This window comes from Papio anubis, chromosome 2 (assembly GCF_008728515.1).
Source record: "Papio anubis isolate 15944 chromosome 2, Panubis1.0, whole genome shotgun sequence".
Lineage (NCBI taxonomy): Eukaryota > Metazoa > Chordata > Mammalia > Primates > Cercopithecidae > Papio > Papio anubis.
In genome coordinates, this window is record NC_044977.1 from 93,939,839 (window position 1) to 93,952,998 (window position 13,160).

The 13,160-nt window shown below is 59.1% G+C and overlaps 2 protein-coding genes across 3 annotated transcripts in view; one reads left to right on the forward strand and one right to left on the reverse strand.

The window, feature by feature from the left end:
* Window positions 1–4,144, reverse strand: part of TMIE (transmembrane inner ear) — a 16,823-nt gene extending 12,679 nt beyond the window's left edge. Inside the window, exon 1 of the mRNA XM_021934475.2 lies at window positions 3,931–4,144. Within this exon, the coding sequence (XP_021790167.2) occupies window positions 3,931–4,110 (180 nt within the window). The 5' untranslated portion in view covers window positions 4,111–4,144. The remainder of the gene's footprint in view (window positions 1–3,930) is intronic.
* Window positions 3,662–13,160, forward strand: part of ALS2CL (ALS2 C-terminal like) — a 24,841-nt gene continuing 15,342 nt past the window's right edge. Inside the window, exons 1-7 of one of the 2 annotated variants that reach the window (XM_003894517.3) lie at window positions 3,662–3,728; window positions 7,917–8,044; window positions 9,090–9,288; window positions 9,702–9,767; window positions 10,236–10,401; window positions 10,945–11,076; window positions 11,750–11,869. In XM_003894517.3, the coding sequence (XP_003894566.2) occupies window positions 7,942–8,044; window positions 9,090–9,288; window positions 9,702–9,767; window positions 10,236–10,401; window positions 10,945–11,076; window positions 11,750–11,869 (786 nt within the window). In that variant the 5' untranslated portion in view covers window positions 3,662–3,728; window positions 7,917–7,941. Of the gene's footprint in view, window positions 3,729–4,147; window positions 6,761–7,916; window positions 8,045–9,089; window positions 9,289–9,701; window positions 9,768–10,235; window positions 10,402–10,944; window positions 11,077–11,749; window positions 11,870–13,160 lie in introns of those variants that run through there. The other variant, XM_009200949.4, reaches the window with a different exon arrangement.

The following is a 13,160-nucleotide window of genomic DNA, read 5'->3' on the forward strand; positions in this document are numbered from 1 at the left end:
TGACATCTGCATTCCTTCCTCCCAGAGTACAGGACGGGACCCTCTCTGCGGAGAATCTTAAGATTCACAATCAGAAAGGTGCAGGAAGATTAGGGTCCTGGCTTGGGGCAGGCGAAAGCAGGGCAGGAGAAGGTCAGAGAGATTCCGTTTCCTGGGGCCTGCCCTGAGGCCCAACACAATATAGCCAAAGACTGTAACAAGGGCAATGGGAGCTAAGAGCCAGGAGCTGAGGATGAAAATCAGTACCTAACACCACATGGGTTCTTTTCCCCTCCATCTTTGAGGGACTTTACATCTCTGAGGGCTTTTCAGTAAGGAATTTAAGTTCATAGAGGGTTTATGCCCTGCCTATGGTCACACAGGAACTATGGCCTCCAACTCAGCCTTTGCCTCCAACCCAGGGCACTGCCCAGTGTCCAGTGCTGTTTCTGCTCTTAGGAGGACCTCATCTTAGGAGGCCCCCACATCCCTCTGCACCCCAAAATCAGCTGGGCCCATCATATCTGGAGTTGGGGAGCTCTGGACTCCAAGTCCTCTAGCCTTGATCCCTGGAAGACAGTGTCCCCTCCATACATGGTGCTGTGAATGCTGGCCTGCAGAACCCGGCTTCTCCCTCCTGTACTATTTTTAGCTCCTGTGAGTTTCCTGTAGGGACCCAGTCCAGCCTCCAGGGCCTCTGGATTGGAAGCTGTGAGCAAGGCAGGGGGTAGTGCCCAGAGGACCCTGTGGAATGTTCTCTCCTGGAGCCTGAAACTCCAGGGTTTAAGGTTTAGCTCTGGGGAAGCTGGGGGTAGGAAATGGGGACCCCCTAGTCACAAAGCTAGGCTAGGATCCAGGGACTCAGCCTAGGGTGGGGGCGGGAGCTGGGCAGCCTAGGCCTGTGCCACAGCAACTCGGGCCTGCTGGGAGTTGGCTATCCCTGACCTCACTGGCCCCAGGCTCAGCTCAGAATAGCTGTGGGGCTTGGCCAGGCCTGCACCAGACCTGCGTGTGCTTGAGCATGTGCCTTGTGTACTAAGGCACTGATGCACATGGGAGTGCGTGTGCATTATGCATGCAGCTTTGTGTGTGACTGGGTGTGAATCTCGATGGCTCCAGAATCACAGGTGCCATTCACATACGTGTGTGTTCCCTGGAGCAGTGTGCAGGTCTGTGTCCCTGCGGATGGGCACACGATCTGCACACACGTGCCTAGGGCCGCCACTAGAGTTGTGCAACTTGGAGTCCTTACCAGTGGGTTCAGTGGTAGATGGGTTCATGTGGACTGTGGAATTGTATCTGTGTGCAGTGAGTGTGGGTCGGTGTATACACATCTGTGGTAGGATTGGCCAGAGGCCCTTGGCTGTGTTGCAGGGGACTGAAGGCAGGTGGACTCAGCAGAGGCTGTCCTTTGGGCACTACCAGAGGCCTTACCTGACCCCAAGCCAAGAATGAGCTGGAAGAGAGGCTGGGCAGGTCTTGCCCCATTTAGCAGATAGGAAAACTGGGCTTGCAGTGTCCATGAGGTCACACAGGGAATGGGGGAAGGACTGGCCTGCTGCCCAGAGCTCAGTCAGCCTTCCCATTCCCCTAGATGTGGCTGAACAGGAAGTCTGGACTCTAGGGAGGAAGCCGTGGGAGCCCTTCCCTTCCTGCTTGAGCCCAGGCAGCACTGCCTTCCCTCAGCTGCACGTGCAGATGATGAGAGTGAGGCCCAGAGACACCTAGCATAAGATCAGATCTGTCCTGCTCAGGGCCCTGCCCCACCTGCCCCTATCTGTCACAAGCAGTGAGGCCATATGCTCCTCCTGAGGCCATGGCCTCTCTCCAGCCCTTGCCTCCCTCCCAAGTCCCAGGGATGCCTGGTGGCCCATACCCATGCTCTAGGGGACCCATAGGTCCTCTAAACCGTGCTCATCCCTGAAGGAGCCCCTTGAACCCACCATACCCCTCCTCTGAGTCCCACATAACCTGAGAAGGAGGTGCAGGTAAGATATTTCACCAGCAGGGCCACTGAGCCACAGAGAGGCTGCACACTGCCTGTGATCGCACAGGAAGAGGAAGGCAGCACAAGGCCCCATACCAGGTCTCTATCCAGAATGTTCTGCTACCTCCCACTGCCCCACAGGCACACAGAGTCTCGGAGGCCTGTTTAGAACCTGAAGCCTCAGTTCATTCCACCTGCTGGGGTGGTGGCTCTGCCAGGCTGTGCTGTAGACTCAGGGAGCCAAGTGCTCCAGCAGACAGTCCTGCAGGCCATCAGGGCTATGAAGCGGGGTGGGGGCCAAGGTCTGGAGCCTGGGGGTGGAGGGCATGGGGAGGGGAGGCTTTCCCAGAGGGCCAGAGGGGACACCTCACTCACCAGAGGCCTCCTTTGTGGCAGCCCCCACCCACCAACACAGCAACACCTCTACCAGAGGAGCAGGGCCTTTGGGAGTGGAGCCCCTCAGGCAGCAGGGGGTGCAGGAGGGGGCAAGAAAACAAGGCTGAAAAGGGGGAGGCCAAAGCTAGGGCAGGCCTTGGCAGTGTGCGGAGGGATGGAGAAGCAGGAAGGGGCGGCTCTGCATGACTGGGACCCAGGAAGAGAGCAATGTGGGGTAAGAGGGTGAGGTCGCTGCGGCCTGCAGTCACTCAGGCAAGGGTCCCAGGCCAGAAACCCTCCAAACCTAGGGTGATGGGCGGCTTGGCAGACGGTAAACTCCCACCTGGCAACAACCCAAGGGAGCCAGGGGATGAGCTGGGCAGGCCCCAGGCTCCCATTTACCTCCACTGGGGGGGTCTTCAGCCTGGCAGGATGGGGGATGCCTCCCACCTCCTCAGTAGGGGGCTGAGTAGGGGGCTGGTGGGCCACCCTTTCTGCTTTTCCACAGCCATCTTGGACCCTGAGCCTTCTCCTCATTGGAACCTGGGTGCCACTGACAGCAGTAGGTGACTAGCCTGGTGGCCAGAGGGGGACCAGGCCGCTGACGGGGTCCTTCTTTGTTACAGGTTTCAACTATGTTCCCTCCCGCTCCCGGGGAGTCTGTCCCAGACCAGTCTTCAGTCACCCTTTCCAAGGTCTCAGCCCTTCGCACAAAACACACCCGGCCGGCTTCATGCTCTGCTAGGCCTGTTCAGACTCAGGAGTGAGGAGGAAAGGGGACTTCCCCAGGGTCGCACAAGAGGGGCGGCACCCAGCCCAGGAGGCCGCAGGGCGCCTCAGTATACCCCTCTATCGGCCTCTATCGGCTCCAAGTTCCACGAACCCACACAGCGCTCCGCGTGTGCCGGCTTCTGTGACTCAGGGCAGACCGGGGAGGTCACGGGGCTGCACCACAGGCTCGCAGAGCGACTGACTGGCGGGGCGAGGTGGTGGCGCGGCGGCGGCCCCAGAGCCTTGCAGGGGAAGCGGGGCGCGAGAGGCGAGCCTGAGTGTGCGCGTGGGTGCCTAGGGGGCGGAGGGGTCAAGTCTCTCACTTTTCCTCCCCGCGCCGGATCCCAGGGGCCTCCGCATCCCGGGGGACACCAGAGGGAGACCTCAGGAGAGACTTGGGGCGGGGAACGGATCAACGCCGCGCGCCACCTCCTCCGTGGCCCGCCCGTGGCCCCCGCAACTCCAGAACAACACCCGGAGGCGGGGCGGGGCGGGGCGGGGAGGGGCGGGCCTGGGCTGGGCTGGGCGAAGGGGGCGGGGCTGGCAGGGGGCAGGGTGGGGGTGCGAGCTAGGAGCCGCGCGAGCACTCCAGGCGCGGGGCGACCACAGCGCTCAGGTAAGGGCGCGACGGAGGGCGCGCGTCTGCGGACCGGTGTCTGTGCTCCACGCTTAGCCAGTCCAGGTGGGGGCTCCCACCTCTTGGCTGCCGCGGTCCCCGCCCAGCTCCTTGGTCCCAGGGGCAGTCATCCCCCTGCCGTCCGAATCCCTCGTAAGACCCCCCTCGGTCGCCGCGGGGCTCACAGCGTCGTCCTCCTTACCTGGCTGCTAGCCGGCTCGGGTTTGGGGCAGCGCCCCGGGCCTGACCTGAGACATGGTGCCAGGGCCACGGGGCGCCAGCCAGCAGGAGAGACTGCCAGGAGGAGGTGACGCCGGCTGGTTAGGGCGGAAGGGCCCGACCCGGGATTCCAGGAGGTGGCCTTTTCGCATGGGAGTGGCATGGCAAATGCCTGGCGGCCGGAACAGGAGCTCGGGTCTGGGAAACTCCAGCGACTAAGTGTGTGCCTGGGCAGGGAGAGGAAGGGAAGCTGGGACATATGCGACAGCAGGGAGGGGTGCTTGCCTAGGACAAGAGGCTTGGAGCCACCGAGGGGCCGGGGAAGGGTGCAGCGGGGAGAGGCGAGCATGAGACTGAGGGATCAGGTGTGGCAGTTCAGTGCCCCCTCCCTTGGGCAGTGCGTCTCTCTACTGTCCCCCACTGGGCACCAGATAACGATGGGGCTTCCACAGCAGCCCATGAAAAAGCCTCCACAGAAGGCAGAACTTCCCTGCCTGTTCAGACCAGGAAATACCCGAGTGAGTGAGTGTCATGACAAGGTGTGTCAGGGACCTGAGGAGCCAGGCCTGGGAGAGGACAGGGGAGGCCCCAGTGACCCTGCCCCGGAGGGACCTAGCGTGGACAGAGGCCAGGAATGCAGAGGAGAGACCAGGTCTGGCTACTGGTTAGAGTGCCACAGGGGCAGCCGCTGACTCACCTGGGCACGCTGTGACTGGCCAGTTCTGTCCTCACCCCGCCCAACCCCACCCCACTCCGTGGGGAGCATCAGGGCTGCCTGAGAATAGCTATGAGGCAGGGGCCTGCCAGGATCTTGCTCTGTGCCTCAGGTGAGTTGCCCAACCTCTCTGAGCCATCTAGCTAGGTGAACCTGGTGGGCTGGAGCCAGAGGTCTGGGTCTGAGCCCTGCACAAGTTCTACAGATAGGGTCTCTGGGCCCTCCCATTGTTCCTGGGCCTCTGTTTCCCTGTCTGTACATTGGGCACAGCCTGCCACTCAGGAACTTTTGAACTGGAGAGAGGGAGAGGGTGAGGAAGTCATGCCCTTGACTGGAAGGGGGAAGCTTAGGGATGGGACATGGGTTGGGGAGGGGGTACTCCTGCAGGACCCTCCTCATATTAAGGTTCAGCACCTCCTCCTCCTGCCCTGCAAATGTGCACACTCATGCACATTCACACTGCCTCACCCCTGCACTTACGCTCTCCTCGTCACTTCCAGGATGAAGCCCCAGACTCCCTAGCCTGGGAGCTGGGCCCCTCAGAGTCACCTAACTAGAATCCCAGCTTCCACCACAGCCTTCCCCCCACCCACTGCCTTACCAGCCATGCTTAACTTCTGCCCATTCCTCTGGGTGGTGTGACTCAGTCTCCCAGGGTTAGAGATCCCTTTGGGGCCACAGATGTGGAAGACTCCCAGATTAACAGTTGCCAACTTGAGTCTGGAAGACTCACCCCAGTAGTCGTAGGCTGCTTTGTGGGGTGCGGAGTCTAAGGACCAGATCCCCACACCCAGAGAAGCCCCCTTCCACCTGTTTGTCCTTTTGAGGGGAGACTTAAGTAGTTTGAAAAGCTGTGATCTGCTTTGGCTGGGTTCAGTGGCTCACGCCTGTAATCCCAGAGCTTTGGGAGGCCAAGATGGGATGATCACTTGAGGCCAGGAGTTCAAGACCAGCCTGGTCAACATAGTGAGATCCCATCTCTAAAAAAACAAAACAAGTAAAAATAGAAAGAAATACAAATAAGAAGAAAAAAATGCTGTGATCTTGTTGAACCCCCATTTCGTAGAGGGGTGGCTGAGGTACAGAGAGGAGTAAGGCTGTGGATAAGTTGAGGCATGACCAGGGCTGAGCAGCCAGGTGAGGGCTGCTCCTGGGGGAGCAGCTGAGACTGAGCAGTGGGGACAAGGGACAGGAAGCCTGAGGAGGAGGGGCTGTCTCCAGGGTCAGAGAGCTCCTTGCCAAGGTATGGTGTCAGCTGGGGTCGTGGTGCTGGCCCCCCAGAGAGTGTAGGGATGTTGGTGTTCAAGTCTTCCTAACAGCGAGTTATTTACTGCAGTATCTTTGCAACTTGCACTGATCTGGTTCCTGGTCTGCATCTCCCATCCTAGCCTCACCCTTTCTTCCACCTCCCCAACCAGCCTTGGATATCCTCACCTCTTAGCTTAGACCCCAGCTGACTGCCAGCTAAGAGTGGAAAAGTCATCCCCAAAGGGCCTTTCCATTCCAGCAGTTTCGGGAGACATGGGTGAGAGTTAGGTGGGCCTGGCTGCACCCCTATTCCCTTGGCTGGGCTTTCATGGTCTGCCTGAAACTGACCTGGAGCCTCCTGTATCCTGGGGTCCTGGGTCTGCCTCAGGGGCCCACAGAGGGAGAAGAAGCTGCAGCACAGAAGTTGCAGCTGGGTGTCTGGTGGCTTCCCCTTCCTGCCTCTCCCTCTGCAGCCTCACCCTCCGAAGCAGCAGTAGCAGGAAAGGTGGGGCAGGAATGCCTGGCCTGGGCCCTTGGCCAGAGCTCTGAGGGACCCGCCCCACTCCATTCCAGAGCCAATTCACTGGGAGTTGTAGGCTCTGCCAGGGGCCTGGGATGCCCCCATGGCACTCTCGGGGCGGGGTGGCGAGGGGAGGGCTGAGACCCCTTCCCATTCACCCTTTTAGGTCTGCCTGTGTCACCTGCCCATCATTGACTGCCCTGATTATGTCCCCTACCCCACACAGGTTGGCTAACTCCAAAGCCCAGCATGTCAGAGACAAGGAGAGAGACAGTCTGCGGGTCTTGGGCTAAAAGACCCTGTAACTCTCTGCCCCAGATACCTGATCAGGTCATTTGGGCAGATGAACTTTGCCAAGTGAGGGTACCAGGGTCTGGTGGGGGAGGGCTTTGTTGGAGTAGAGGCTATAGCCTGGCTGTGGGGGTGGGTTTGAGCCCAGGCCTCTCTTCGCCCCTTCTTTTAGGCAGGACACCACATTCCCAGGTGGTTCCTGCCTAATTGGAAGGTCCCTCTCATTCCAGGGCAGAAAATTTCAAGGCTTAAGCCCACCTGCCCACTCCAAGGGCCCCCATCCATCCAGCAGGCACCCCTTCAGGGTGGATGGTTGTGATCAGTGATCCCTCTGTCTGGTTGGGGGACCATGGAGGGTCCAGGCTCCTATCCACATTGAACTCTCTCTCACTGCCTGGCACCATCTCCTCTGCAACTGTCATATGTTTATTCCCCCAAATGTTACTTTGGATCCCATCATTACCTTGCTCTAAAGTCTTCCATGGCTGTCCATGGGCGACTGAGGCACAGCGAAGCTGTGGTCCTTTGGGGTGCTGCTTGGTGGGCCACCCTCAGAGGCTGGTCCCTCACACCCATGAGCCTTTACTCTCAGGGTTCCCCCACTTGCCTGCTGGGTCCTCCCTTCCTTTTCATTTCTTGACCATCCTTTGTGGCTCTAGCAGGAGGCCTCCAGACTCCCCCATACCTCCAAAACTCTCCTTGCGTACACAGCCCTGTTGGGTGACAAGGAGTCCTGAACCATGGGCTAGAGGACAAGGCTGGGCTCCTCTGACAGCCTGGCCCTGTTTATAGAGTCTGCAGAATCCCTGAGGGGAGACTTGATGGAAAGGGGCCAAGACCAGGGCACCACTAACACTACCCTGGGCACTTGGGATCCATGGTGGGTATTTGAGCAGAGGAAGGAGCAGGCCAAACTGGACTTAAAGAACATCTACCCTTTGGGGAAGAAAGGGTTGCTTCCCTTGGCAGCTCTGAGCTCTCTGTCTCCTTCAAGGACCCCTCAGCTGGGCCCAGGCAGGGAGCAAGGCAGGGGTCAGTGGCCAGTCCAGGAGCTCCCCTTTGTGGTGATATGGGCTCACTGCTGAGTTCTGATATGGGTGGTCATGGACCTTGCTTCTGGGCACCCTGCCTGAGAGGATGGGCACTGGCCTTGCTCCTGCCCATGCTATCTAGCTGTAACCTGTGCCCTACACAGGAGGCCCTGAGTCTGACACCCGGCCATGTGCAACCCTGAGGAGGCAGCCCTGCTGAGGCTGGAGGAGGTCTTCTCAGCCACCCTCGCCCGTGTCAACAGCTATGTCCTCCAGCCCCTCCTCCCAGCCGGTGAGTCTAGGCTCTCTAGTGGGGAGGGAAGGGCACTGAGGAATGATCCCAGGGACAAGAGTCCTACCTTGTTGGACTCGCAGAGCCACAGCTTTCTCAACCTCAAATAGGAGTGGTGACACCTGGTATCAGCATCTTCTGATGGAGGTGGTGCGATCTCGGCTCACTGCAACCTCTGCCTCCCAGGTTCAAGCGATTCTTGTGCCTCAGCCTTCTGAGTAGCTAGGATTACAGATGCCTGTCACCATACCTGGCTAATTTTCATATTTTTAGTAGAGACGGGGGTTTTACCATATTGGCCAGGCTGGTCTTGAACTCCTGACCTCAAGTGATCCGCCCGCTTCAGCCTTTCAAAGTGCTGGGATTATAGGCATGAACCACTGCACCAGGTCAGACTGCTCCTTTCTTAAAGGAACCCTGAGGGGCCAGGCCATGAACCTACCTGTAGCCCAGACCAGGCTGTGCAAAGAGATGGAATTCCTCCTCTCCCAGGGTAAAAGACTGCCGTTTGCTTGAATTTTCGTCCTGCTCCCACCTAGGGCACCTGGTGGTGCTGGGAGGGGAACAAGACTGACTGGAACACAGGATGCCTAGGTTTTACTTCCAGCTTAGGTCTCACTTGTGAGGCCTTGGTCAGGTGCCTCTGTGCATCTGTGAAATGGCAGAGAACTGTGTGACCCTGTGGACTCCACATTCTGGATCTGAGGAGTCCAGGATGAGGAAGCCCAGAGCCAGGGAGGAATTTGTGTATGTACTTAGTTCCCTGAGGCTGTCAGGTCAGGGGTGTCCCTGTTGAGTGAAGAGGTGGGTATGCACCCCTATTTCTTCCTCGAGGGTGCTGCCCACTGCTCCAGCCTGCCCTTCCCCTGCTCAGCTTTAGGCTTCACCAATTCTGTCCTGCGGATCCCAGGGATGCAGACCCTGCCACAGCTCCAGGGCTGGCCAGTGCTGGTGGCCCTCATGTGAACACCCGGGGTTTCTGCATGTTCCCCAGGAGATAGAGCCTACATCCTCCACTCACAGTGTGCCTGTGCTCCTGCCCCAGCCCCAGAGCCCTCGGATCCCTGGGGCAGAGAGTGCCTGCGGCTCTTGCAACAGCTGCACAAGAGCTCCCAGCAACTCTGGGAGGTGACGGAGGAAAGTCTGCACTCACTGCAGGAGAGGCTGCGCCACCCCGACTCCACCGGTCTGGAGTCCCTGCTGCTGCTGCGAGATGCTGACCGTGTACTGCAGGCCCACATAGAGTAAGACCACTGGAGGTGGGGCTGGGGCTCAGCCCTGGTGTCAGAGTGCCACCTGGCATTAAGGTTCACCTGGGGGTGGGGCTCACATGGATCAGGGTTCAGGCAAAGGTTTGGGCTCGGTCCGTTGTTGGTGCTCACCTGGGGTCAGCCTCACCTGGGCTTGAGTGTTCACCTGACAGCAGGCTCAGACACTCCAGACCTGAGGCTTGGGGCCTCCCAGGGAAGACAGACTGTATGTTAGAATTGTCTTGTTGGCCCTGGAGTCAAGGTCTCCAGTGCCCAGAGCCAGGCCACTGTCTGGGCCCTCAGGGCTGCAACTGATTAGTGGGTGGGATCTGGGGATCCCAGGGACCAGGGACTTAGGTCTGGGGCTGAGGACTGGGTTTGTAGGGTGTTCCCTGTGCTGCCTGCAGGTACATCGAATCCTACACAAGCTGCATGGTGGTGCAGGCCTTCCAGAAGGCAGCAAAGAGGAGAAGGTGAGCACAGGGCTGGTGCAGTGGCCCCTGATGGGGCGGGAGTGCCTGAGTGAGGGTGGGGTCAGGGAAGCCCCCTCCCCAGAGCAGTGGGTGTCACAGTCCACGACTCATCCTGGAGGACTCCTGGCTCTACAAGTCTGCACAGATCCACACTGGAAGAGAAAGAGGGAAGGCCCAGTGAGGCCAGGAACAGAATCCAGACCCACTCCTGCTGGGCTGGCCTTGGGGCGGGGAAGGAGGGCGTCCCTTCAGGGTGGATGGTTGTGATCAGCAATCCCTTCATACTCTGAGATATTGCTCCTAAACCTGTGAGGGTAACTCGGGTACTGTGTTCATCTGACAGGGTAGAGGTTTTGAGCCTGGGGCTGGCCTTGGGGTCTGGGGGATTAGCTGGGGCAGGGAGGTGGTGGTGTGGATGCAGGAATGGAGGAAGGGGTGAAGGTGGTGTGTGGCCCTCTCTACACACAGCGAGTATTGGCGGGGCCAGCGGAAGGCGCTGCGGCAGCTGTTGTCAGGTGTGAGCTCAGAGGGCTCGGTGGGCGCGTCGCCGGGCCAGGCCCTCCACCAGCCACTCACCCATCACGTGCAACAGTACGTGCTCCTCCTGCTGAGCCTCGGGGACACCATTGGGGAGGTAGGTACCAAGGGCAGCAGCATGTGGGGAAGCTGAGGGAAGGGAGGGATAGAGCCCAGACTCAGGGGACTCAGCCTGTACTCAGGAACCCTAGTACAAGAAGGACTCAGCCATGCCAGGGGATGGGAGAGAGTTGAAGGAGTTACAGTCCTGTCCTGGGGTTTCCAGGGGACATGGGGGTCATGGTCCAGCCCTGAGGAGGGGGTCCGAAGACATGGTTCTGCCAGAGGGAATCTTAGTGGGTGACAGCACTGCCCTTCCCTGTGGTGTCTGAGGCACGTGGCCCTGCCCTGGTAGAGCCAGCAGAGACCCAGAGAGCAGGGGTAGAATCATGTTCTGGGAGTGAGGACACGTGGGCCCAGGGCCGAGCTGGGGAAGCACCTTCATATTCTACCCACTGCCCCACCAGCAGAAGAGGAGCTGTCAGGGAGAAAAGGGCAAAGTCTGGCCTAGATTCAGGCCTCTCAACCAGCCGGGACCAGGACTGGGCTAGGGAAGATTCCAATAAGCTCCCCGCTCACTGGCTGCCCTGTCCCCCTTCAGCATCACCCAACCCAGGAGCTGGTGGTGAACGCAGTCACCCTCTTTGGGAACCTGCAGTCCTTCATGAAGCAGGCGTTGGACCAGGCTGCAGCCACACAGGCTCTCTGGCACACCCTGAGAGGCCGGCCGAGGGTGAGTTGGGGACCTGAGGGGCAGTTAGGGAGGGGGGTCCTTTTTGGGCATGGAACTGTTGGGGGCCTTGAGCTGCTTGCTGTATTCTCCGGGTCTCAGTTTCCCCATATGGAAGGGGGAGTGATGGCTGAAGCAGGAGGCCGTAAGGTCCCACTGTCCAGCCATTCTTATCTGTCTGCTGAGCATGTCCTGGGCCAGGCCCTGACCTGGCCTAGGGAAGAGGCAATCAGCAGATTGCCTCTCGCCTGGGGATGTCACCGATCACACCCTTGCGTCGCTGCCCACCACGGCATGAATTGCCCCTGCAGGGAGGAGAGTCCCCTGGGCCCTGAGACTTGGACCTGGTGTGGAGAATTAGGAGACTAGGTGGAGGAATGAGAATTGCGGAAGGGAGGCAGGGGTGGCTGAGTACTGGGAGAGGACTGATAGGGGAATGGCTGGGGCCATGGCACAGAGGTGTGGGAGGGGGACACTGAAGCTTCAAGAGAGCCAGGAATGTATAATCAGTGCATTTCTGTCCATCACTGACCCAGTGCATTTCTGTCCATCACTCCAGGTCTCCTGGAGGGGGTCTGTCGGGGGTGCCTGGGGTACAGGGGGAGGTGGCAGAGTGGCTGCCAGTTTGCAGGAAGAGGTGCCTAAGCCTTGTATACTGTCCTCTTTGCCCCACCAGGATGTGCTCTGCACCCCTGCTCACAGACTCCTTCAGGACAGCCAGGACGTACCCGTGACGGTCGCGCCGCTGCGGGCTGAGCGTGTGCTGCTCTTTGATGATGCCCTCGTCCTGCTGCAGGTTGGGGTGGGGCTGACCCGAGGTCTTAGGGCCACAATAGGGTTCTGGGGTCTGGTCGGAAAATGAGCAGGAGAGGGGCACGCTACTGGGACTGAGAACGTGGGCTTGGAGGGATAGTCAGGGACAGAAAGGCATTGTGTTGGGGAGGGGCAGTCCACTGGAGCTGTCCCCAGAGGAGCATGGGCTGAATGGAAATTCAGTCCAAGGTTTGTCCCAGCTTCAACCCTTCCCATCTGGTGTCCTTGGTTACATGTCTTCACCTTCGTTTTCCCATCTGGAATGTGGGGGTCATTATTAGTGAGTTTGTTCTACAGTAGACACCAGACAACTCTTAGTTCCCATTGTACTCAAATAAGAGAGGAACCCCAGACAGGAAGTCATGGGTGACTGAGGGGTGACTAAGGAGGGCTGGATGAGAAGGCTTCTAGAGAAAAGTACCCCACAGGAGCAGTGCCTGGGCTTTCAGCATTGTGGAAGTCAGGAAGGAGCCAGGCCTGGGGCTGGGAATTGTTACACGGCCAGTCACCAACTCTGGCTCATCCCCCCGAAATCATGTTGTCCTGGTGAGGTCCACAGCACTGTCTTCTCTGCCCCTTAGAAGGTTGGCTTGGAGCCCACTTGCAGACAGGTGGCGGGGGCCTGGCGGGAAGCTGCTGCCCAGCTTAGACCTGTGTCCCCTGAAGCCTGATTTTGGGGTTGGTTCTGATTTAGTTTGAATTCCCCTCCACTCCCAACTTCACACTCCGCTCCAGTGTGAAGCTACTGTCCCTTCCCTGTGCTAGCCCTCTCCGACCGCTGGACCTTTGAACATGCTGTTGTGTCTGGTGGGCCATCTCTTGTCCATGGCCTGCGGCTGGCAAGCTCCTCCTCACCCCTCAGGCCTGGGCCTCCCACCTCGTCCCTGTCCTGGTATGGAGCAGTGATTGGCCTGACTGGGCCGGGCAGGAAGTTGCTACACAAAATCTTCCCATAGGAAGGGGCTTTTTTTCTGGCTCTCAGATCAGGATGGCATTCTGGGTAGAAGGAACAGCAGGAGCAAAGGTTCACAGTGAGGAGAGGTCGGGGCAAGCTCGTGAAGGTGTGATTGCGGAGTGGCCGTGACAGCGTGGTGGTCTGTGAGGTCTCAAATGTTAGGCTCAGCAGTGTCTCAACCCCCAGGTAGTAGGAGCCGCAGAGAGGTTTCCAGCAGGGGTTGACCAGTTCCCAGCTTCATTTCTAGACCACTCTGGTGGCCACAGGGGGCTAAAGGCTGGTTCTGAGTTACTGGCCAAGCCCTGGGGTGGAAGGGACA